Source organism: Necator americanus, chromosome III (assembly GCF_031761385.1).
Source record: "Necator americanus strain Aroian chromosome III, whole genome shotgun sequence".
NCBI classification, from domain to species: Eukaryota; Metazoa; Nematoda; class Chromadorea; order Rhabditida; family Ancylostomatidae; genus Necator; species Necator americanus.
In genome coordinates this window covers 22,613,514-22,638,205 of record NC_087373.1, presented here as the reverse complement: position 1 = coordinate 22,638,205, position 24,692 = coordinate 22,613,514, and the positions used below count along the sequence as shown (strand labels likewise).

The window sequence follows — 24,692 nt, the reverse complement described above, 5'->3', positions numbered from 1 at the left end:
GATTAGAGCAAAACGCAAAAGAGGTGAAGAAGATGGAAATTAAGGAGAAAGGATGATTAATTGTGCAACTCTGTACTGGCGGAAACCCACATTTTACAATCGCATGGTGCTCAAATAGATGAGGGCGCTGAATATTTGTGGACAACTTACATTCATGAGTTACACTTCACTTTTTAAGCGCTGAGATATGTTGGCTTTCTAACGTTATACTAAACAATTCGCTTTGCTCAGCTGTCCTAACACGACGAAGCAAAAGATGGATCCATCTGGCCATTCTAAGAGAAGAGGTTATTCCGTGTATTTGAAAATTTCTGATCTATATATTTTTGTATAATGTGAAATAGAACTACTAGTTCTTCCACCGATAGACCTAAATCACCAATATTTGTTTGGTTTCAACCAAGTGTCGTTCTTGAAAGCCCGAAAAAACGTAGGAGAACATAAGAGAGCATGCACATGCTTCTCTAGCCGTTCATGCCAAATTTTTGTTAACCATTTTTTTCTATTTTCCACGTTTGAAATGAAGTTAGAGTGAAATATAAAGTGCGGATGAGAACTCCTCTTGTTTTGTTCTTGTCGACGCAACTTCTGGATGTCCTTCGGTCGTTGCCCATTACCGATAAGAGAACTGAAATTATTGATCTCAATTGAGATACAGTCAATTCCCGATATCATTATGATGCCAAGATGCTTACGAAGCGATGTGGAACGCTCCTCCTCAACCCTCACGTCTCCGCCGGCGAAGCTGGCGCTCATAATTTGCGGCAATTCCCGGCGCTCCTCTAGGGACGCAGACTCACTTTGCGCAAATTGTTACTGACAGCCCTCTTTTCCAGCCGGCTGGTGGTATGCGCCGGGACTTCTAGCAGTTACTATTGAGGTATTCACTTCTGCTGCACCCATTCATGCACACATAGTCGAAATACTGTGGTGAAGAATGACAAAATGGTGTCCTGCTCTGTTCGTGTGCTTGCTCGGCTCCGCTCGTCCCAGTCGCAAAGTTCCGCTGAGTAATTGTTTTGTGCTCCTATCTCACATCACATCTTTCCGCAATTTTACGAAAAAATTCAGGAGCATTCGTTGATGTGTCGGAAACGGATAATGCAACGGCTTACGCTACAATTGAGGTGAGAGGACTGCGCATATATGATATTATTAAAGCAAGATCACGAAATCGACAGAATCTGCGACAGATAAGAAAAAGTTGTATTTTTTGGAACTCTAGAACTCTGCAAAACCTTTGCGAGCTCTTTTGGAAGCAATGAAATCTTCTTAAGATACAAAAATATTGTATTTTTTGGACTCATCTATTTTCTGCACATCCTCTCCTTAACTATGTATCGAGTAAAACCAACTTACGAAAAACCTTAACGGTGTGCAGATGCTTCGACTTGCCGAATTAACATTCAACGCTCGTTCTGATGCAATGGTCGACGTTCTGTTAGGCACCCGAGAACTTCCTCCGCTTCAAAGAAGCACGCTTATGTGGAATTTGAACAGAATAGGTAGGATCTTAGCTGAGACCAGGTCACGCATAAAGATTCTTGCTTTTCGGGACATTGAAGAAAAAGACATTTGTAGTGTGCGACGAGATGAAATTAGGCTTCATGACTATGCTGGCGGGGACGCACACTTATAATTATGGAGTATATCAGGCGATTGCGGATACAATGAAGGTAAGTTTAAAGATTTTTGTTTTCCTTCCTTTGAGTTTCCTCCAGATCTTCTTTTCTCCTCTCCAAAGCAGCTATGTTTTTATCTTTTATGGATCAGTTCTATTTCCTCATATAAATCTGCTGCCAATCTGTTGAGGCCGGAAGATTTGAAATATTCGTTGATACATTGCGCTTTCAAAGCACCGATTGTACTGTATCTGGAATCTTCTTTCTTACACCCTCCCTGGACCAACCAATCCTGATCTCTGACCGTACTGCCCGAGAATTCCTTCCTGGAAGACGTCTGCTGCTAAAATCCATTTACAGGTGCCACTTGTGGACTGGGAAGTGTCTGACGTCCGCTCGGCAGATGCGAAACGCTCTCCGATGACTTTCTCTGTTCGGCCACCAGTTGATCACATACTTGTGGATTATATCAAGTACAAAGGATGGACACACGTTGTGTACATTCATGACGGGGCTAACGGTTTACTTTGGAGTTTTTTTTCTATCTAGCTACGACGGTTGGTTCGATTGATCCATCGAAAAGATCATCAAAATTACAGCTGATCGGACTTTACACGGAATGTTCGAGTATTTGAAGGAAGGAAGCCCCGAATACAATCTGTATGTGGACAATTTCAGGGTGGGTAAATATGATCTACATATACAGAGAAACTTCAATTCTCTCAACTAAACGACTTTGATAAAATGACGAGTTTCACCGAGGAAAACGCTACGTGCAGAAAACATTGGATCATCCCATAAATAATGCGATTAAGACAGGAGCTGGAAGGGTATCTGTGGCCACCAACAGTTGAATTTAGAAAGAGAGACATGGAAAATCCATTAGAAGAAGGGAAAAGAAGTGTAGGAAACCAACGAGAATATTCAGATTTTTCAGTTTTTAAGAAGTTTGAATTATCTTAGTTTTGAAACGTAAAGAAAGTATATGAACAATAAATCCCATTTCAATATGTAATAAAGATTGAATGAATAGTTGCAGATGTAATGAGAAAGTGTAAACTTTAAAACATCTTGGCATATTTATGTTCACTCTCATGGAATCCTGAAACATGTGAAGAAAAGTCTCACTCTAAAAACTCACTTTATGTAGCTACTTTATATGCTTCCCAATTCCTTCAAAATCTCCAGGCTCCCTCCGACGAAGAGTTCTTTCGCGAATTTTTGAATGACTTCCATCGCAGAATGTCACTCACGCATTTAAACAAGGAAAACGCCTCAGAAACAGGGGAATCGGAGGCTGTGCGGTAAATTTCTGCGTGATTGTCTCAGCAGGCAAATTTAGAATTCTTATAGCCCAGTGCACGTCATCGTTGACTTAGAAGGTGGGTATCGAATGAGGATGTTCCTGAGAGCTCTCGACGAAAGTGTGCTTGTGAAGAAGGAGTATCATTATGTATTCGCCAATTTTGTAAGTTAGATACCTGCTACCTCTTAAGTCTTTTCTGTGAAGTTTCAATGCAGAACAGCTTAGGAGATGGAAGATGCGGACTTGGCCTCCTTTCACTACTCATTGATCAACATAACCGGATTTCAAATGTTCGATCGTATGGAAAAGAAATTCCTGTGAGCCCCTTAAATACGATTGGTTTTTTTTAAAAAGCTTGACTCTGTAATGCTGCTATCGGAATGAAAAAAAGACGTTTGCAGTGACAGTAATCTTAAATTAAAGTGTCCTTTGAATTCTTTTTGATCGCTAGCTACACACCAACAGCATGCAATGTATCCTCATGGATTTGCGCACGTTGTTACTGCCTATAAACAGTCTATTATCACTTTGTGGACTGAATCTCTATGTAGTAACTGAAGTATGTAAGCATTTCTGATACTACATTTTATTGGGAAACACATTCTAAAATTTCTCGAACAATTATAACCAACTCCTCTTGTCTGTGAAGTATTTTGCGATTCAGCAAAAGGTTCACGAAGCATATGTTTCATTTTCCAGGCAAAACAGAAAGATGTTCGAGGATATATATCGGGAACAGATCACCACAGTGGACTACCTTCCGGTGCGTTTCTCGTTCCCCGTTAAGCCCTACTAGTGATCTCGTTAACTGACAGGCAAGCAGCGCATTCGCCCACGATGCTCTGTTGGTTGCAGCTTCTGCGCTAGACCGCACCATTCGAAAGCATGGAATTAGCGTATTTTCAAAGTAAGTGTTAGCTGGGTGATTCAGGTAGGGAAAGCGCTTGCATGTAACAGGATTGAGCGGAAGTTCACCTCCTACTAGACTCAACCAGAACCTGGAGAGGATAATCACTGTTGAGTTTTTCCATTTGATTGGAGATTTCGGGTACTGCGAAAACGGAACATACAGAAATGCAGATGCACCTGTGTCTGACACTTGTTTTGTCACGGCTAGAGCGCTTCTGGAATTTGTTACGTACTTTCACGAAGGAAGTTGAGGTAATCCGGTTAGTTAAAGGCAGCATACCACGGATCTGAGGTGGTGCGGATTTCAGGTGGAATATCCGTATACGGGGTGGTTCTGCTCATCTCCCCCTATATCACTGCAAACAGCTGTTTTGTACAACCCCATCTGTTGCAACGCTCCACCCCTTGCGCCGCCTCCGCCTTGCGATTCGTCGAAAATCCAATTCGAACTGCCCCAATAGGCAGTAAAGGACGCTACGCGTGCAAGCGTGGCGCGCTGCAATAGAAGGCATCGTACAAAGCAAAATTCAGGGGTCGGGTGCTTGCAGTGATTCAGGGAGAGATGAGCGGAACCACCCCGGTCTCCATGACCACGTGTACGGATACTTCACCTGAGATCCGTACCACCCTATATTCGTGGTATGCTGCCTTTAAGTTGAGTAGTTTTTAGGTTGGATATCAACTTCTAGGCGAACACATTAATGGCACATAGTGAGTAACCACGATCGAAGCTTTTTTCACAAAGATTTAATCTAACGATCAACACTTAATTGACTATATTTGCCACTTTCATTCCCTGCACGTTCAGATCTCATTGGTGACAGCATTAGAACGGGTAGATGCTGTGACTTTGCGGAAATTTTCCCAACATAGAGACGTTTTCGCAGGAAAAGGACGGATTCATTTCCAGCAGCTTCTCCCGCCATCAGCTCTTCAATCGTGGCCTCCCCGGACTATACTGCAGGTCACATGAAGATAGTGAACATCCAGACAGGGAGTTCGAACCCTTCGAGTTCGGAGACAAAATTGCAGAGTCACTCAAAGAGGTTTCACTTGTTCCTACTTTCGGCTCAATTTTATGACCTGTCGAATCTTAGTATTCTGCACAGTGACCATTTAAGGTGGTCCTTACTAGTGACGACGGAACTCTAACGGGACGAATTGAATTTGATCCCAACACCGGATGGCGCACTAATTTTTCTGCTGCCGTTATTGAAATAAAACCAGGCGTGAATAGTTTGAACAGCATAAAGGAGGTACGACATTTTAATTAAGAACTCTGAAAACCCTCCATCATTGTTCTTACTTTTTTTTCTAAATTTATGCTCTTGTACTCAAAAGTTGCCGTAAGAAAAAGCAAAAGTGTTTCATCATACTGTAGCCTTTCAGCTAAAGTGAAATTTTGAAGCGAATGCTTCATTTTCAGCGTACTTTTCGCTATCTTCATAGATCACTGCAACCATGAGTTTCGTCCTTTTTTCTATTTTCATTTTCGTTTTCTCTAAAAATAGCGGGAATTTGGAGGGAGATATCTGAGGACCAGGGCGGGTGTAGTGCAGCGGTGATAGGTTCCGCTTCCTGCACGATCGATCGGAGGTTCGAATCCGCGCTAGTGCTCACCACGCATTTCATCCCTCCAGCGTCGATAAATTGGTACCAGACCTGTCTGGAATACAAAGCACTGACTTGAAACATCGACTAGCCCCCGCGAGTCATTGTATAGGCCAGTTACACGTTCGAACACCTCAAACGATTCTGAATTGAAGTGAACGAGGATTGATTAAGGCCAGAAACTTTAACTATAACTTCTATCTGAGGACAGAAGAGTTCAATTCACGAGGGAGATGAGTACTTGGTTTAGGGCGATGTACCAAAATGTTTTGTACTGGGATCCTCAGGTTCTGCTCCCCAAGGAACAGGAAAACTCGAACCATATCTATAGCTTTTGGTCGAAAACTACTCGAACTTCGTCAAACAGTGGGATGTTTGCCAGAAGTGGGTAGTGGCGATGCTGCGCCAACCTTTCATTGAAGCAGGTCGCCGCCACCTTGTCGGGACCAACTTCCACAAGTAGAAGTTCGCTCGATTATCTTTCTTATCCATATCGGAACAGTATTTCTTTTGCGTGTTCCCTTCCATCCATGATTAGCTTTTGGGTTGGAGGCAAGAAAATGAGGGTGTTCACAAAAAAACGGATCTTTCAAAATGTAGATGATCATTCTGCTCATGCTGACAGCAGAAATGAGTTTTCATTTTGTGAACAGAAGCAGTTTTAGAGTTGTAAGGAGAGGAAGAATTTTATAGTTTTTTGTTTGTTTAAAGTTTAAGTTCTTTCTTAATAAGTTATAACTAAAAGAAAGCATATTTTTGTCAAAGGCTCACGAGGGTTTCATACCTTGTGTTTTTGTTCTTCCCTGCTTTGGCATTTATAACTCCTATCCCCTTATAATGATAGTATTGAAATCTACCCTTCACTCTCCTTCTCAAGCACCCGTCAAGGATATCCTCACATAAGAACTTTCCACCTTCTTCACCCCTTTCCCTTTAAAGGCATCATCCCACGAATCTGAGGTGGTACGGATTTCAGGTGGAGTATTCGTAGATGGGGTCGTAGATTATGGAGGGAGGGGTGATCCCGTCCATTTCTTCCTAATTGCCGTAAAAAACGGCCCGGAAGATGCAGCGCGCTCCAATCCAACCCCTTGTAGAAAAAACCCCCCGGAACGTCCGAAGCCGTATCTTCTGGGCCGTTTTTACCGCAATTAGAGAGGAATGGACGGAATCACCCCCCTCTCCATAATCTACTATGCCGTATACGAATACTCCACCTGAAATCCGTAACACCTCAGATTCGTGGGGTGATGCCTTTAATTTGTCTTACATTTCACATACCCAATAATTAGCAACCTTTTGCATATGGTTCTTTAAACGCCATCAGGAATCGCTTCTACATTGGTTACAGAGATTCCAATGGGCGCAGGGTAAAGGATTCCTCCTTGATCAGCAGAGGATGTTCCATGAAAACAAACCTAACGTGACGATGTCGGCGAAAGGAATTCTTGTGGACAAGCCATGGAAACTGAGTTTGAATGTTGTCACCGTTTTGGTGAGTTTGCCTTAAAATGGTACAGTAGCAGAAGACTGAGGTCCTGGTAATTCAAAGGTGAAGCCGTTCGTGATGTTAAAAAGAAGCAGCCAGGGCGATCCTCTACAAAAGGGCAACGATCGCTTCGAAGGATACTGCATTGATCTGCTGAAGCTGCTTGCCAAAAACATCTCTGGCTTCGAATATAACATCTTCGTGTCTGAAGGAAACAAGTAAGCGAGCACTAATTTGTTCAAAGTAGTCACTTCAGCGTAAATACAAGTTGTAAATATTGTATTTCATAAGAAAAGATGTTGAGAATCAAGGCCAGAATGGGTAAATTCATCGCTTCCAGGTACGGTGCTCGACAACCGGACGGCAGCTGGGACGGAATGCTTGGATATCTTCTGAACGAGGTCAAGAAGTTGTTTTTGTCACTTGTTGTTTTTTATCTCAATTAAGAATAATTGAAAATACTTCAAATATTCTGAGCGAGATTTCTTCTCCTGAATGTTTGATGGAGCGCCATTCGAACAGGTTTTGGGAAAACAGTGACACCAAAAAATTTATCATATCAGGTCGAGTAATCGTCCTTGGTTATCTCCACTTCGGCTGTGCGTGCTTTTTCCCATCACTGCTGAGGGGAGCATTTTGAAGAAAAAGAAACGAAGAACTGGAAGCTAGGCTGAAAACTGTGTCTGACTCGTTTCTAATTAGCCATTTTCACCAACAGTTTCCGATTTTCATTTTCACCATCCACATTTATCTCTTACTTTACACATCGACTCCTCGAATGTCAGGGGACTATTTGTCTGCCTTTAAGCTACTTTGTCGCATTTATTCCACAGAAGAAATCATACATTCCATGCCCCACGGCTCGTATGTATAAAAACTCGTTTGTATAAAAAATCATTTGACGTTAAAAAATCGATTTAACACTTTTCCATACTCCTATTACTACTATTTCCTCAAAACCCTCCAGATTTTCCCAGAAATTCAGGACAGTAGGCTGTCGCATCATAGGTTCCTAAAAACTACAGTTTGCCTCTCTGCTCAGGTTTTCTACCATTTTCTACCCAATTCCCCATTCTTTTTCTTCCCTTCTCTCTGTCCTACTCCTTACTTCCTTTTTTTCTTCCTACTATTGCTATAGCTGCTCGATTTTTGTTCCACATTTCTGGTATTCTTGCGACATTAACTGAAAATTTCAAATTTGCTTCAGACTGCAGACATCGCAGTCGCGCCGCTCACAATCACTCAGGAGAGGGAAAGAGCAGTGGATTTCTCAAAACCCTTCATGACAACCGGTGCGATCTATGCAATACGAATTAAATCACATTAATCATATTGCTGAGAATTTGTCAAAAGTTCAGGCATTTCAATAATGATCAAGAAACCGGAGAAACAAGAATTTAATATTTTCTCGTTCATGGAACCATTGGGAATGCGTATTTGGATTTTTACACTGTGCTCGTACGTAGGAGTGGGTGATAGATGAACGTAACAATTTTTATGGTCACCGATCGTAAATCTACATTCTTTAGGTTTCGCTGACAATTTTCCTTGTGTCCTCGTTCTCGCCATACGAGCAACGAGTACAGTTCAATCGTGGAGAATTCTCTGTCTCGAACGAATTTTCTATGTACAACTCTCTCTGGTTTACTCTTGCTGCCTTCATGCAACAAGGAACCGACATTCTCCCAAAGTTAGCTTTCACTCTGTTTACTAATTTTTGCACGGGCGCAATGGTAACTTGGATATATAAAAATGTAAAATGTGAGATGTACAGGGCTGGTTTAGCGCAGTAGGCACGATCGTTCGATGGTTCGAAACGGCCCTACTGGAACCAAGCTTCCATCCCGCCGGGGTCGATAAATTGGTGAGAGACTCGACTGGGAGGATAAAACACTGACTTGGTATGTCGGCAAACCCTAGCAAGTATTGTATAGGCAGGACACGCGTTTGTAAACTTCAGACGATTCTAAATAGAAGCGAACGGGGAGGCGCATCCGAAGCGAATTCATTAACGCCAGACACTTTATCGTTTATCCTTCATGAGTTGTAGATTTCTAACGGCAAAACCTTCACAAAATGGAAATTTCTGCGAAACTGATGGAGAAATCGATCCAAACAACCTTTGGATAAGTGACAAAAATTCTCTTTCCAGGGCTTTCTCTGGAAGGATCGCTTCATCTGCATGGTGGTTTTTCACTCTGATCATAGTTTCTTCGTATACCGCTAATTTAGCAGCTTTTCTGACTTTAGGTAAGTTCTTTTCTTCGGAAAGACTAAGGTGTCGATTAACTGGATTCAACTGCATAGAAGTATTATCCAGCACTATCTGTCATTGTGTTAGAGTTGGTGTACAAGAACAAATAGTAAACATTTTTGGTTCCAGAGAAAATGACTCCTCCAATCGAATCTGTCGAAGATCTGGCAAATCAAAATAAAATTCTTTACGGAGTTGTCAAAGGTGGATCAACTGCTGCTTTTTTCGAGGTTTGGTATTACCTTTTTAAGCTCTTAATGATCATTATCATCGGTGCTGAAGGCAACGAGCTGAGTTTACTCCTAGTTGTCAATCTTTTTCACTGACATGTGATTATGTATGCTGTGTGTAGCTCTATAGGATTCCACTGTTCCGCTATACAAGAAGATGTGGGACTTCATGCAAGACGAGCACAACAAATTCCTGAGAAATCAAGCGTAAGTACAGCTGGGTCGAAATCACCTGACTTGTGGTGCAACTGCGAAGCGACTGCACTCGAACGGCGCGGCGGCTTTCTCGTTAAGTCTTGCTTTAAAAGCTTTCCTGTCTTGAATTAGAACTAACGAAATTCGCAGCAGGAGCGGAGTCCCTTTGCAGTGCATGTCAAGACAAATGGTTTTGACCCGGCTGTAACGATATATTTTTATGTTCATGAATCTTACATTTTTCCATTAAGACCTGAGTCAGTTTTTGTGGACACCTATGCAGAAGGGATCGACAGGGTTAGGAAAAGTAAGGTTCGCATGTTTCAAAGAATTGTAGATGGTGGACTCTGTGACAGCTTAGGTTTGAACTTTCATAAGAAAGGACGGAGGTACTACACGAGTTCATAAGAAGCATGCTGCTGATTTGTTCTTGTACATCTCTGTTGTCATTTTAAGGGCAAATATGCATTCTTACTAGAAGAGACCACCAACAACTATGAGGGAGGTCGCAAACCATGCAACACAATGAAAGTTGGGCAGAACCTAAACACGCTCGGATACGGAATCGCAACCAAAATTGGAAATCCTTTGAGGCAATGACATTTTATCTGTGAAACATTGAGAAATGAGTTTTAGATGTGTGCTAACGATTCAACTCGATAGCATAAAGAATTCAGTTTTTCCTTCGTTTGAGACGAAATATTTGAGGGGGTCCATCAACTTAGCCATACTCTACCTCCAGGAGAAAGGAGAGCTCAAACGACTGGAAAACAAGTGGTGGTACGATCGAGGACAGTGCGACCAAGGAATTTCGGTACGTGAATAGGCAAACATATTAGATCTTGCACGTTTTTTTGTCAAGTGCTGAGTGGTACTTTTCGTAATATCTCCATCGATTTTAAAATAAAATCTAAAAAGAAAGGAAATATTTCACAAACAGGAGGATGAAGAACTTTTCCCAAAAGCTGCTAGCATTTCCCAACACCTGTCGGCGCTGACTGACTGTGTTAAATGCTGCATTCAGGGATATTTCCGGTTTTAGTCGTGGGTTGAACTCGGAGGGTAATTTGCAAGCATCCTTGAGTCAGAGACAGGAACCAGGGTGTGTCAGGAGCGCTCGACGCACCAGTTCACCCAACGAAGCAACTCTTCACAGCTATGGCGAGGTTAATCCGCGTAAAGTGGATAGGCGGTGAAATCACCCGTTTAGGCCAGCTCTTTATGCCAGCACAAGTAACGAGTTTGCCTAACGAGGAATCATTTCGTCAAAACCTAAATAGGTATCCGCAAAGGACTGTATCACCTTGATCACCTTGACTCCCGTTGATCTTCGAAGTGGTCGAGCGGGCGCCAGTAATTCTTCCATTTTTCCCGATCGCGTGCCAGAGTCGCCCAGTGGTTCCTCCTTTCGCGTGGGACACGAAGAGCATCATAATTTTCTTTGAAAGACTTGAACGTGAAGAAATCTGACCATCGGGTCGGCGGTCTTTCTGTACTGCGCTTAATATCGCGGGGAATCCAGTCTAAGGGCCGAATAGAGTTGGGTAATTTGGCGCCTTAGATACCTCTGATTTGTTCTGGATTCTTGACTCGTTGACGATGCTTCTTATTTTCTTCTCTACCCTCTACTATCTCGTAGGTGAGTGAAGAGACCTTGCGGGTAGAAATGCGATGCACAGCGAAGGTATGCCATTCTACGGGGTTTCTCAAGCTGAGAGAAAGTTCGATATATTCAGCTTCTTTGAAAATCGGAGGTCCAGTCAAAATAAATCAACTTCTAAGATTCCCGACAGCGCTGGCAAAATGTTGCAAAGTGGCCCTCTGATCTTTGTGGGATGCTGAAGACCTGTGGTGAAAGGAAAGCTCACTACAGCAAGAATGCTTAGCACGGGAAAAGATTCATTTGCCTGTTCTCAGTCCCCTTCCTGCACATTGGACCCTGCCGGCGCAAATGTCCGGCGGTATGGCGACCAGCGAGAGGCGATCAATGTTCCAGAGGTCTTTTAATCTTGACCAAGATGAGACTAGCACGATTCATCACGAAAACCGCCACAGACTTCGTTCTTACAACGGGTTATGTAACTCCTCTGTCGGATATCAAGAGAGGAACGTACGATAGATGATTGACGGAACAGTGGTTATTCGCAGAGAAAACCTTTCACCAGGGAATGTAGAGGACGTTACTTCAGTTGCGCAAGCATCTGTCGCCTATCTCGTCGATTCTCGCGATATCTTGTCAACTCGTCTAGCCATTCCTTGTCTCCGTATTTCGAGCATAAAGTCTATAAACATCATCAACCGTCACTGACCATCATCACCAGTTGATTGGAAGCTTGGAGAGTTGCAAGCTTCCATGAGAAACTGGTGATAGTGACCTACGAAGAAGGACACAGAATCGAAAGATTTGGATTGGGAGATCAGAATGAAAGTGGCAATCTCATATGTCTGCCACGTTCTTTTTCTACGGGAATTCTATTTTTATGGAGAAGAATAGTCGTTGTATGGTAATCTACCACGGACCGCCGGAGATCTACCACGTACTTCCCAATAAGAGGTGAAGGTATTTGACGTTTCACTGCTGGTAGAGACTTTGCAGTGGTTCTGATCACCGTCTCCTTCGAGCAAAAATACTCTTCAAAGGACCTAGCTGTGCTGCAAGTATCTCGAACCCGCGCATATTCCCTCTGGTAAAGTGCCATTCCTGACTCTTCCTTTGGAAGTACCCAACGCGACCAAAAACAAGGAACGTCATCTTCTATTCTTTCACATTCTAGCAACGCTCATGATGTAATGTCTTCAAGAAAGAAGGATTCTAGACCAGTGGAAGGGTTCGCAAACCACTCTTATCCGCAAGGAAGGTGATCAAGAGTACCTTCGAAACTACCGCCTCAAATGCTTACTAAATGTCTTATGCAAAGTGTTTACTAAAGTGTTCATTGTGTTGGTGATCTAATCTGGGAGCTGCTGGAGCTTGATTACACAATGATAGCCAATCTGTACGTAAAGCAACTCCAGAAGCCGCCCGATGCAGTGCGCGAAAAACGCCCAAAACGCGTCGTATTCGCATTAGTGCATGACAATGCGTAACCTCACGCTTCAAAGGTGACATGGTAATTTCTGGAAGACCTGGGCTGGAAGACGTTGCCCCAACCTCCCTATAGCTCGAACCTTGTCCCATTCGACTATCACTTGCTCTGCGCCAAGAAACATCAAAAACTTCCAGAGACTTCGATAACCTCAAAAACGTGCTCAACGAATTTTTATGGTAACAGCCCCTCTCCTTCTGGAAGAAGCGCATTCAAATTTTGCCCATCAAGTAGCTAGACTGCTAATAAAAATAATGTGGTAATTACATTGCTGATCCTTTATTTGTAGTAATGAAATTTACGGAATTGAAGTTTTTCGAAAGCGGGAAAAAGATATGCGAAAACCCAATACTGCGTGTACTTCGAAGAACAGGAAATACAAGTTGAAGACTACCAAATGTTGAAAACCTCTCTTTCAAGAGGGGCTGGATACAAGGATCCGAATACTCCACCTAAAATTCGTACCTCCTCAGATTCGTGGGGTGATGCGTTTAATGTAGACGTACTAAAGGACGATTGCCAAGGAGTTGAGCTGAAGTGGTCGCAGCACGGAAGGATAAGTTGAGAGCCCAGCTGGATACGGCTCAATGATAAATTCGTAAGCCAAGTTTACTCACTCAACTTACGAATATCTTTGATGGCGATTCGGAGGGGAAGGATTGACTGGAAACGATGCTGAGTCCACAGAATAGGTGATTTAAGTATATCTAGGCTTCACCTTTTTTGCTTTTATAGCTCTACTTGAACTAGGTCCCGCACTCTAACTAAGTAGAAAGAAAAAGTCGAAGTCAAAGGCAAACTTCTGCAGGAATTTTTTTTAAGGAGATCAATGAGACCTACCAGAGAAATTCACTCAATGAAATCCCCATAGCAATTTCCATAGAATAATTGAGAACGCAAGGATCATACCGTACCACTTACTGGCGTTGAAGCTTGGTAAATTAGACGAATTCTAAATGAAAGAATATCTTACTATTCTTGCTAGTTCACTATGACAAACCGCTTTCAGGACAGCGGTGCAAGCTCGTCGCTGAATCTGTCAAAAGTAGCTGGTATCTTTTACATCCTAATGTGCGGCATGGTACTCTCAATGCTTACAGCGCTAGTGGAGTTTCTTGTGCGAAAGAAGAAAGAGAATCGACAGAAAGAAAAGGTAACTTAGTTCACAGTTCACTAGAATGACTCAATAATTGATCTTCTGAAAACGGCATAAAGAACAAGTAGGTAAGTCTGACTTCCATCAAAACAACGCAACACATGTATTTCAGTAAATATTGTTGCGATGTAACTATTTACATTTGGATCTTTCTCCCCAAATAACATTTTCCAGGCACGGATGGAACGTTTCCGATGACTTTGATTTGAAATTTTAATTACAGAAACGACAGTCGGTTATTCGCCAACGCCCCTTCGTAACGGGAGCATCCAATCGATTCAACAAACGGCGTACAAAATCGGAGGAAGCCAGAGGCAGTTTGTCAACACAGTGTTAGATTAATCTTTTGTATCTGTGTTAGTAAACAATCACAAAAATAATAAAAATACTTTACGCAAATTCCGCTTACAAACAAGTTGCATGAAACACAGATGTGTCGTTTTTAAATTTTCTCCCCGCCCCTCATTGTCACGAATGACATCAAAAAATCTACTTCGTAATCGTAAATCTTTATTATTTTTCTAAGAAACAAAGCGTGGCAATTCTATATTAAAACCATGTAAACTATAACTTCCGAAAACAGGAAATAACAACGATAACAAGTAATATAACAGGTGAAATCTTTTTTTGTTAAACAAGTTGTTGAACAAATGTAATACTCAAATATTGATCGTTTTAAAAACATTAAAACCATCCAGCGACGTTGTGAGGGCGAGTCCAGAAATCTGTGGATGCCAGTGTACTTCTTTGACCTAGGTAAATCAGTGAGTGAGAAATCGAACTACAGCTTATTTATTAATGTATTGTCTAAGAAGGATAAATATTAAAGAATAAAGTGTCTGGCTTTAGTTTTTAATTGATTTTCTTCAGCTGTAGCCAAGATTGGTATTGATCTTCTTCATTAGATGTCTGGCGTTAATCAATCCGCTTGAGATGTTTGCGGTGGCTAGCCGATGTGTCAAGTCAGTCAGTTTTACAAACAATTCTGGTACCAATTTATTAACCATGGAGGGACGAAAGGCTTGGTGAGCACTAGGGCGGATTCGAACCTCCGATCGATCGCGCATGAAGCGGAACCTCTGACCGCTACACTACACCCGACCACCGGTCTAAGAAGAACAAAAAGAAGAACAAACTACAATATAAACTTAAACAATGGATAGTGGCAGTCCATGCTAGCTTTAAATTATACTTGTTTCTATCTTCGCTACAAATTAGTCAACGTACTATATATATATATATATATATATATATATATATATATATATATATATATATATACGCGAAAAGCTTTTCGTATATATATATATATATTTATATTTATATTTATATATTTATATATATATATATACGAAAAGCTGATCATGTAATACATGGAAAAAGTAGTAAAAAAAAACTAAGGGCGACTATGTGGTTCCTCCAGTGGGTTGCTGGGAGCTTTCAGATGAATTTTGTACATCTGTGTGAATGCATTTTTGACAGTGAGAATATTTTTTTGACATGCAGACAATGAATCCAACAAGGACGTGTGTGTTCAAAACTTCTGACGAGTCTGAGCATTTTCTTTTGAAAAACCGCCGTAATAATTAGAAAATATGGCAACTGAGAAGTCCCCTTTCTTCTTCCACACTTAGTTTTTTGCTTGTTTTTTTCTATATCAAAGTTCAATTCATTTTATAAAACTGGAGAAATAAATCGTGTACCTCTTTTTGGCCAAGATGTAAGAACATGAGTTGAGGTGGCACACCTTCTACAGCATCTTGCGAATCAGCCTCCGTAGCTATATCCCAGATGGTAACCTGATCATCTTCCGCAGAAGCCATGAAAGTCGTCGCATCCTGAATTGAAAAATTGCTTCCCCCTATATTTTCGCAATTCTCGAATATACCTGTGGCAACCATTCGACCGATGTTATAGGTGCTGAATGATACTTGAAGCGTGCAACTGGTTGACCAAACTGAATGCATGGAATATCAAGAACAAAACAGAAATAACAATGCGTTTTATAGGCGTGTACAGTATTCGTCACAATCTTCGCTTCATGCAAATAGCCACTATTAAAGCGCCGAGTATTTGTTTCTAAGAAACTAAACTCCAGTTGAGTGCTTAGAACAAGTGTGATGGCACATTTGTTTTTGACACAATAGGGAAAACAGCTATGGATAGTGGATAGATCATGGGGATCCACTCTTGCAGAAAGTAGCTGGAAGTGAAAGAAAGTGCCGCTATTGCAGTCGCTCTGTTGTGCATATAATATGTTTTCAAGATGAACAATCTAGACAGATCAATCTAGATGAATACCGACTCATTCACAGAGCAAGCGAAAGTACGCAGCGCGGTTCCAGTGACCGACATCAGTGACGCCTCAGATTGATGACTATCACAGGAACCGCATTCCGAAGCCGGATATCGCTCGTCTCTCACTGCATCACTGTAAACAGACGGCTTCGGAATGTGGTTCCTTACGATGTCCTCTATTGCAACGCGCCATCCTTTCGCCTCGCCCCCGCCTGCGATTCGTCGAAAATCCATTCGGACGGCCCGATAGACAATTCATTTCATTTCACGAATCGCAGGCGGGGGCGGGGCACAAGAGTGGCGCAGTGGAACAGAGGACGTCGTAAGGAATCGCAATCCGGAGCCGTCTGTTTACAGTGATGCAAGCACAGGTGAACAAGATCCCACCCGTTTTTGCAATCTACGTCGCCGTATAGTCTTTGGCCTTCGGAAAGCCATACCAAGTCAGATTCGTGGGATGATGCCTTCAATAAGAATGTTTTCCATGAGTAGCACACAGTAGTAACACGTAATAGTTAGAGAGGAAAAGTTAATATGCGACTATCACTGCCAATATCGATTATGTTATATTGTGGAGATGACGAGTCCTCATGTGCTACTCTCCCAGTGCATCCCTCCATCGATTTATATGAACTATTGCAGGAATGTGGTGTGATTTTATTCAAAAACACATCTTGTTCCTTTATCGCTTTGCTTTTTACGGTTAATCAATGAGCTTAGTGATGGCTCGGTTACCTCCATCTGCTGGAAGTTTTAATGATTAACAGATACTCTGATACCACATACAGTTATTTAGTGCGCTCTAGTTCTCGCGTGTTTTCACCTAATTTCTGAGGGAGTTTCTATTTGTGCTTTTCATTATCACTGTAATCTTATTTTCTGCCTCTTTTCTTAGAGGACAATATTTTTTAAAGGAACAAAAACGGAGCACAAAACTAAGAGGAAGAAAACGTGTCATAAAATATTACATTTGAAACAGTTGCCCTTGTGATATACTCGAGGAAGCCCACATTTCAAAAACTTTTCTTACGCTGTAAAAGCGGAATCGGATGTTAATAAAAGGTGTAGTCCTAGGTTTCCAGGTAAAAGGAACCCGCTGGTGCACGAAACTGGCTCCCTCAGATAGCAAAATGTTCTGCTTTCCAGGCTTTTGAGCACTGAGATTATCTTCTTGTACGTATGCTCCAAAAATGTTCTACAGGTTTTCTTGCGTAATAATAGAAGAAAATGCACTTGAGCAGTTTCTCTACAATCAACGAGATTTTCCTCATGCAAGACTGAAGCATAGAGTCCATAGAGTGAAGCATTAAAGGCATCACTCCATGAATCTGAGGTGGTGCAGATTTTAGGTGGAGTGTTCGTATACGGGATAGTAGATTATGGGGGACAGTAATTCCGTCCATTTCTTCCTAATTGCCGTAAAAAACGGCCCGGAAGATACGGCTTCGGACGTTCTGGCGCACTATTTTCTACAAGGAGTTCGACTGGAGCGCGCCAGCCTTGTGTGGCGCCGCATTTTTCGGGCCGTTTCTCCACCTGAAATCTGCACCACCTCAGATTCGTGGGGTGATGCCTTTAAGAATTCTAGATATACTACCTTTAACTGTTTTAACTGTTTCAAAAAGATGCAAGAATAAACAAGGATAAGATGGAACATTACGGAAACTTATCCTGACTTGAATGCTCTTCAACGACCAAATTTTCAGCTCAGCATCGTCTCCACCGCTTACTAACAGTGCATCGCTTGGATTCCATGATAGGACATTCACGTCAGAACTATGGGCCTGGAAGGCCAAACGGATCAATTCATTAAAAAAAAAACTTTCTGTTTCGGCAAGCATTTGGTTCAGAAAGAGATCGCACACAAACAGTAACTCAGAGACTCTTATATTTCAAATCAGTTTAGCCCCATAATTGAGAAATCTACCTTATCAACGGTGCACACACAAGCATTTGCTGGACTTGACCGAGTGTCCCACAGCTTTATCGTACCATCACAAGAACATGACGCCAGCAGACCTTCTTCTGTGGGAGACCAATGCACGTCTTCAACGAAACCTAAAGACGAAATTTCTGAGAATTTAGAATTTGTTATGTTGGCAGCAGCACCAATCAACTTCCCGGAATGACCAGTGAGTGCTCGTTGATCTACTGCCCACGTGCCACCTTCGTGCATACGGTAAACGTGAATGTTCCGGCACTGATCACCAGAAGCAAAGTCCCCCTATATCGAATACACGTGCGCGAAAAGATTGGATAAAGGGAAAAAATAAAGATACAAACCTGCTTCAGTTTTGACCAACCAAGCGCATAACCTTCTCTCTTTGTGCTGTATGAAAATAAGGGTTTCTCCTAAAAATAAACAAGAATTATGCTGAGGACGATTTCACTCAACTAGTCACGATTTGGTTTCCTATATAAGTGCAGTATAACTTTGCTAAATAGTAAACGGGAACTCGTTGCAATATTTTACAGGACTCGCAATTTTTAAACAGGATCATAGTTGATACTGCTGAATACTGATACTGCTGTTGAATACCAAATTTCTCCACAAAGAACGAACTAAATTCATGACTAATCAACTTTAAGAGAGGTCTGAATTTCATCAATCTTATCTGTCTTCAGGGACGAGTTGGCGCAGTCGCTTGGAGCTTCGCTGTGAGCGCACAGTCGATGGTTCGAAACCGCCCCAGCGCCAACCAAGCCTTTCATCTCCCGGGGTCAATAATTTGATATCAGATCTGTCTGGGAGAACAAAAACACTGATTTGATTATCGGCTGGCCCCCGCAAGTCATTGTATAGGCCAGCACGCGTTCCAAAACACGAATTGCAGAAAAAAAATGCGTTGGCGCAGCCTAAGGGGTTGACACGCCAGTGATTTTATCCCTTTTTTATTTGTGTCTCTATGATAATACAATGCAGATACTTTACTAATCAAAAGTATATTCCCGAAGCTATTACATTTTTGTATTAACTCTATCACTGATAGCTGCACAAGGTAATTATGGCCTAACGGTTAACAAAAAAAAAAAATCGGAAAACCGTGCAAAGAACCATAGACACAAGATTCTACGCAGTCGCACCTCCTATTCTCCAGTATCCAGGTCAGATTCAACAACATACCAATCAGCTACTAAGTCTATTCATTCTGCTTTGTTTAAGTTTAAGCAACAGTTTAAGCAAGAAACATTTTAAGAGAACCTACCTGTGTTTGCTTTTCGTCTTTGCTAGCTGCTGTCATTTTACTACATTCGTTTAGTGCATTCGTAACATTCCATAACTGGACTTTTCCCATATCATTCCAAACAGCACAAACAATACCATCTCCAAGCTTTTGAACCTATGAGGAATTGTATACTAAGATAATGGATATCATGGTATTGTGACTAACTAACAACGACATGACATAGCTCCAAAACTGGCAACCGACCTTGACTCGATTAATTCCGCCATAATGAGAAATCGTCACGGAGTGTATGACCGCATTTTTCTTCTCATCTTCTGAATCACTGTCTTCGTCACTTTGTTCATCTATATCCTCTTCATCCTGGAAACAGCAACCAATCTGTGGGAAAACCTAGTTTCTCCAGTACTATATGAAGAATAAAATGAGCTATGCTGGAAATGAAGCACAATCTCAAGAGAAAAAAAGAGAAGAAAAAACTTAGAGACACCTCTAATGTGTTGAGATTTTTAAGTCCCATGACAACAATTTCGTTATTTTTTGGCTTGTCAGCTTGAGTTCCTGCTACAACGTAACATTCCAAGGGAAAATCGGATCTATCGCCAAGACTATCCTGCACTATGTCGAATGAGAGACAAGACCACTCTGAAATAGAAACAATAATTGGATGAAGCGATTTCTCATGAGCAAAGAGTTGAACAATCCCGTAGGTGAAAAATAAAATTCGGAAGAAATTATAGCACTTACTAGTTTCAAATGAATAAAATATTTTGTAGGCTTCAGGATCGAATGCAAGTTCTTCTCCATCTTTCAAGGCTCTGCTCACACCAGGGATATACACCTCAAAGGCAACAAGTAGGGCTGTAACTCTGTGAATCTGATAACTATCTTTATCTTGATCGCCGAACCACGCTGTGAACATGACACAAAGGAAGATTGGAACTCTTGGTTTTTACTCCAATACTTCTTTTCCAGCGCAAGCAGAACTCTCACCAGTTTTCAAACCTCATGGGTAAAGCACAGTAAATTAAAGAAATCATCCCATTAATATCCGATGAATCCTTTTCCAAGGTTTTTCAGATCAAATATTATCCAACTACTAAACACTGGCGGTGACATTCTTATTAGACTGGACATTGTCTTTAGAGGCACGTTTCTGTGAGGAGTAAACCTATATTTCCATTTACACTATCTCTCTTTTTTTTGGATTCCTTTATATAAACCTTGTTGGTACACTCGTCATTAATCGGAATGAATTAGGAGTATGTATTATTTGTGCAGAACACTGCAGCCGCTCCTTATCCTTTATCCTTATTATTTGTGCGAAACGGGTACCACAATCCACGAAAGCGCTTTTTCGAATGAGTCCTGGAGCAGTGAAGCAGAGCGACAATCGACATCATCGTCCGAAGGCACTTATTTCAGTTGCAGAGAAAGTTGTCAACCGTTTCTCATTACGTTTATACTACAAACGTGAGTGTTGTTAGTCCGTCACCAAATCTTTACGGATGTAGTCTAGTCTTTTGCAAATCTTTACGGATCTAGTCGAGCAAGTTGTGTAGGTTAGTGCACGAGGTTAGTGCGTCAAAACTACGGCGAAAATCGCGTAAGGACATTAATGACACGACCCAACCGGAAGCGTTACATGCCGGAGAAGAAAATCACTAAGAAACGCACTGGCGTTCATTCTCTCAGAAGATAATGGAGAAGAATAGTGTAGAAATCCCGTGGCTATAACCACATTTGGGACGAAGGTGAAGCAAACCCAAACGTCTGAAGGCTGGGATTCCCACCAAACAAGAAAATACCGACTGAGCACAGAGCCATTTTTAGTTCAGATGGTAGCAAATTGTTGCCAAAGAGGATGCTTGAGGGCAGATATGGAAGCTCTATGCAATTTCTGTGTATTTTTGACCTTGGGATTGCATTTAGGCGCCACCTTGTATGAAAAAAATGGGAATATGTACAAGGAATCCACCCGAATCTATTTTTCTTAAAATTACGTGGTTCATCGAACTTTGTCATGTGCAAATCTCTTCAGGAATTTTCACCATGAGAAAAGGACTCACGAAGCACCTGTTTTTCGTTGTCAAGAGAATCATCATCAGGTTGTTGTTCGACCTCCATTTCGTGGTTGTTCTCGTTCTCCATCTTATCCCCACTCATGTTGAAAATCAAAATACCCACACTGAAAAGAAGGAAGCAAAGTCGAAATGCAGACGACAACCAACAACTATATAGTCGGGTCAAGACGAAATGAAGCACGGTGCAGCTGCGTAAGCGGTCGCACTCAAAATGGTAGATAGCTGTTGAAATTGAGGTGGGACCATCGCGAACTACAGCCATGAATGGTAGTAGATGGGGTCCTCACTCCATTCTAACCGCTATGCTTCACCACACCGCTTCGAGCGCAACCATAGTTGGGTCAAATGACATGAAACACGGACCGTGGCGTATGCGGCCGCGCTCGGAAGCGATGTGGTGGAGACAGCGGTTGGAATCGAGGTGAGACCGTGGCGAACTGCAGAGGTAAGTGGCGGTAGCGAGGATCCTTACACGATCCCAACCGCTATGCTCCACCGCTTCGAGCGCAGCCGCTTGCGCAACTGTGCTTCGTGTCGTTTCGACCCGACTATACTTACGCCACTGCATTGCATTCGTGTCGTTTTGACTCTTCTATAAATCATCGGGGCAATTTAGCGAAATGAGCGAGGTTTCCACAGCGTGGGTTTCTACTGCAGGTCAGATGCAAAATTAATTGTGGGACATCGCGTGTGGATATTCTTCACCATGATTTTCTTTTGTTTGACGCCGCATTGCCACAAGGTTGTCACTTTACGTTGGAACCGCGCACTATAGTAGGGTGGAAACAAAAGGAAGCACATTACAGTTGCGTAAGCGGCTTATAGTCGAGTCAGACCGACACGAAGCACGGTGCAGTTGCGTAAATGGTTGCGCTCGAAGCGGTGCGGTGGGGCGTAGCGTTTGTTAACAAGTGAGGACCCCTTCTACCACCGTTCATTGCTGTAGTTCGCGATGATCCCACCTCGATTCCAACCGCTATCTCCACCGCGCCGCTTCGAGCTCTACCGCTTACGCAGCTGCACTGTGCTTCATGTCGTTTTGAACCGACTGTAGCTCGAAGTGGTGCGGCTGAGCGTAACGGTTAAGTTCGAGGTTGGAGCCTAGTTGATGTCATTCCTCGCTGTAGCCACCTCGATTTCACCTCGATTTTAACGTTTAAGCTCCGCTTCAAGTGCAGCCTTACGCAAGCGCACCGTGCTTCGTGTCGTTTTTACCCCACTATATTACGCTCCCGCACAATATAACAAGCCTACACCGCGCAAGAGGGTTTTTTTTTCAACGAAATCGAATATAAAGTCTACAAAATAGTCGAGAAGCGAGGATTAATGAAACAAAAACTGAAGAAATAAACAGAGCATCTTTGTACTCATGCAGTGTTACCTACTAATAGGTCCAATTAAAGACAGCGTATCACGAAATTGACACATTCTAAAAACCCGATGGAGAACAGAGTTCGAGGTTAGATTACGAAAATGACCGTGGTTCCGCCGAACCCACGCGTCACGCCCAAGAGCGAACGGTCGCTTGTAGGAACAGACGCCATTCCCACGCTGTTTTTATAGAACGATTACAGAGAGCTGAGCGGGGAAACGCTAATATTCGTAAATTTCCATAAGGTTTCCACACTATATCAATTTCATGATGCGCTGCAGTTAACTAGCACAACTCTGTGTCAGTAATCAATTCGATGACCTACTTATTGCCAACTAATGCAAAAAGAATCAGCAGAAACAGCGGTGACAACAGTGATATAGTCGGGTCGAAACGACATAAAGCACGATGAAGTTCCGTGAGTGGCTGCGATCGAAGTGGTGCGAAGGAGCGTAGCGGTTACGATCGAAGTGGGAGGTAGGGAATTTGGTAGCATCACTCATCGCTGCAGTTCGCGGCAGTCCCACCTGAATAACCGCCGGGTCTACTGCAACTACTCCGATCTTCATTTCGTTTTGACCCGACTATATCAACGCGTATCGTTCAACTATTAAATTCGCAAGTTCTCGCCATTGTTTTGGGAATAGTACTCACATAATTACGAGGCGAATCGTAATCCAGCGAGCCAAAGTCCGGTGAGACCTGATTCCACAATGGCAGTGTCAGAAGAAGTAGTTGAGAAGATCCAAGCGAAAACCAATACTGTGCTCTAGATTTTATATCAGCTGCGCAGAATGTACTATTAACGACATCGACTATCATAAAGGCAGTTTAGATCAGTTACGCGCACAAAATACTCCACTGCTATTAAAAATCTGCTGCTCGGAAGAAACGGGCACCGAAGGAGTATGTACAGTCGGGTCAAAACGACATGAAGCACAGTGCAGCGGTTACGCTCGAAGCGTTGCAGTGGACATAGCGGTTGGAATCAAACCTTCGCGAACTGCTACAGTGAGCGGTGGTAGAAAGGCTCCTTACTTGACACTTACCACTACGTTCCACCGCAACACTTCGAGCCGCTTATATATACCGCTAACGCAACTGCACTGTGCTTCATTTCGTTTTGACTCTACTACATATATATATATATATATATATATATATATATATATATATATATATATATAGTGTTCCCCACGTGACTAGATTAGTGGTGCGATCGTCGACTAGCTATTTCTTAAAGGCATCACCCCACGAATCTGAGGTGTTACGGATTTCAGGTGGAGTATTCGTATATGGGATCGTAGATTATGGAGGGAAGGGTGATCCCGTCCATTTCTTCCTAATTGCCGTAAAAAACGGCCCGGAAGATACGGCTTCGGACGTTCCGGCGCGCTATTTTCTACAAGGAGTTCGATTGGAGCGCGCCGGGCATGTGCACGCGCCGCATCTTCCGGCCCGTTTTTTGCGGCAATTAGGAAGAAATGGACGGGATCACCCTCCCCTCCATAATCTACTATCCCGTATACGAATACTCCACCTGAAATCCGTACCACCTCAGATTCGTAGGGTGATGCTTTTAAACACAGACGGGTCAAAACAACCAGACCTGTGGTGGAATTGCGTAGTCTGCATCCAACGAAGGTCTCATCGCGAACACAGTCGTTTACGAAATTGTACCACATGTCAAACCCTTTTGAACCGACTGTATACTTTTGCACAACAGGAAATGAATCGGTCGACTCTGCTCTGTCTGTAACCTAGTCGCGTTGGGACTGCGTTATTTGTTGATGAAATTCTATGCTTCGAAAGTAGTTTGTGGTGCTCGCAGCACGCATTTGGGCAAGTTGAGACCCAACGTTGTGCTTCATCTTGAGCAGCAGAACAGTAAGAGT

The 24,692-nt window shown here is 42.5% G+C and overlaps 2 protein-coding genes across 4 annotated transcripts; one reads left to right on the top strand and one right to left on the bottom strand.

Moving 5' to 3' along the window:
* Window positions 1–937: 937 nt before the first annotated feature.
* RB195_010538 (uncharacterized protein) lies at window positions 938–14,195 on the top strand (the record flags this gene model as incomplete). Of its 2 annotated transcripts, XM_064191595.1 has the most annotated exons (27): window positions 938–1,010; window positions 1,072–1,127; window positions 1,382–1,505; window positions 1,582–1,676; window positions 1,983–2,142; window positions 2,222–2,301; window positions 2,811–2,926; window positions 2,976–3,090; window positions 3,154–3,245; window positions 3,628–3,691; window positions 3,744–3,835; window positions 4,748–4,883; window positions 4,959–5,093; window positions 6,800–6,943; window positions 7,001–7,155; window positions 7,278–7,338; window positions 8,145–8,229; window positions 8,296–8,405; window positions 8,467–8,627; window positions 9,090–9,187; window positions 9,321–9,421; window positions 9,552–9,628; window positions 9,868–9,928; window positions 10,073–10,209; window positions 10,325–10,430; window positions 13,712–13,855; window positions 14,082–14,195. In XM_064191595.1, 27 exons carry the CDS (start codon window positions 938–940, stop codon window positions 14,193–14,195), a joined length of 2,892 nt encoding a protein of 963 aa, XP_064049178.1. The 2 variants fall into 2 exon arrangements, with proteins under 2 accessions (XP_064049178.1, XP_064049179.1); XM_064191596.1 differs by lacking the exons at window positions 938–1,010; window positions 1,072–1,127; window positions 9,552–9,628; window positions 9,868–9,928.
* A 322-nt stretch (window positions 14,196–14,517) lies between these two features.
* On the bottom strand, window positions 14,518–23,619 carry RB195_010537 (uncharacterized protein; the record flags this gene model as incomplete). Of its 2 annotated transcripts, XM_064191594.1 has the most annotated exons (14): window positions 14,518–14,610; window positions 15,562–15,696; window positions 15,747–15,815; window positions 17,833–17,940; window positions 18,084–18,214; window positions 18,266–18,380; window positions 18,440–18,508; window positions 19,363–19,497; window positions 19,588–19,704; window positions 19,832–19,986; window positions 20,089–20,182; window positions 21,418–21,529; window positions 23,452–23,499; window positions 23,561–23,619. In XM_064191594.1, 14 exons carry the CDS (start codon window positions 23,617–23,619, stop codon window positions 14,518–14,520), a joined length of 1,440 nt encoding a protein of 479 aa, XP_064049176.1. The 2 variants fall into 2 exon arrangements, with proteins under 2 accessions (XP_064049176.1, XP_064049177.1); XM_064191593.1 differs by lacking the exons at window positions 23,452–23,499; window positions 23,561–23,619 and having other exon boundaries at window positions 21,418–21,507.
* Window positions 23,620–24,692: the final 1,073 nt, after the last annotated feature.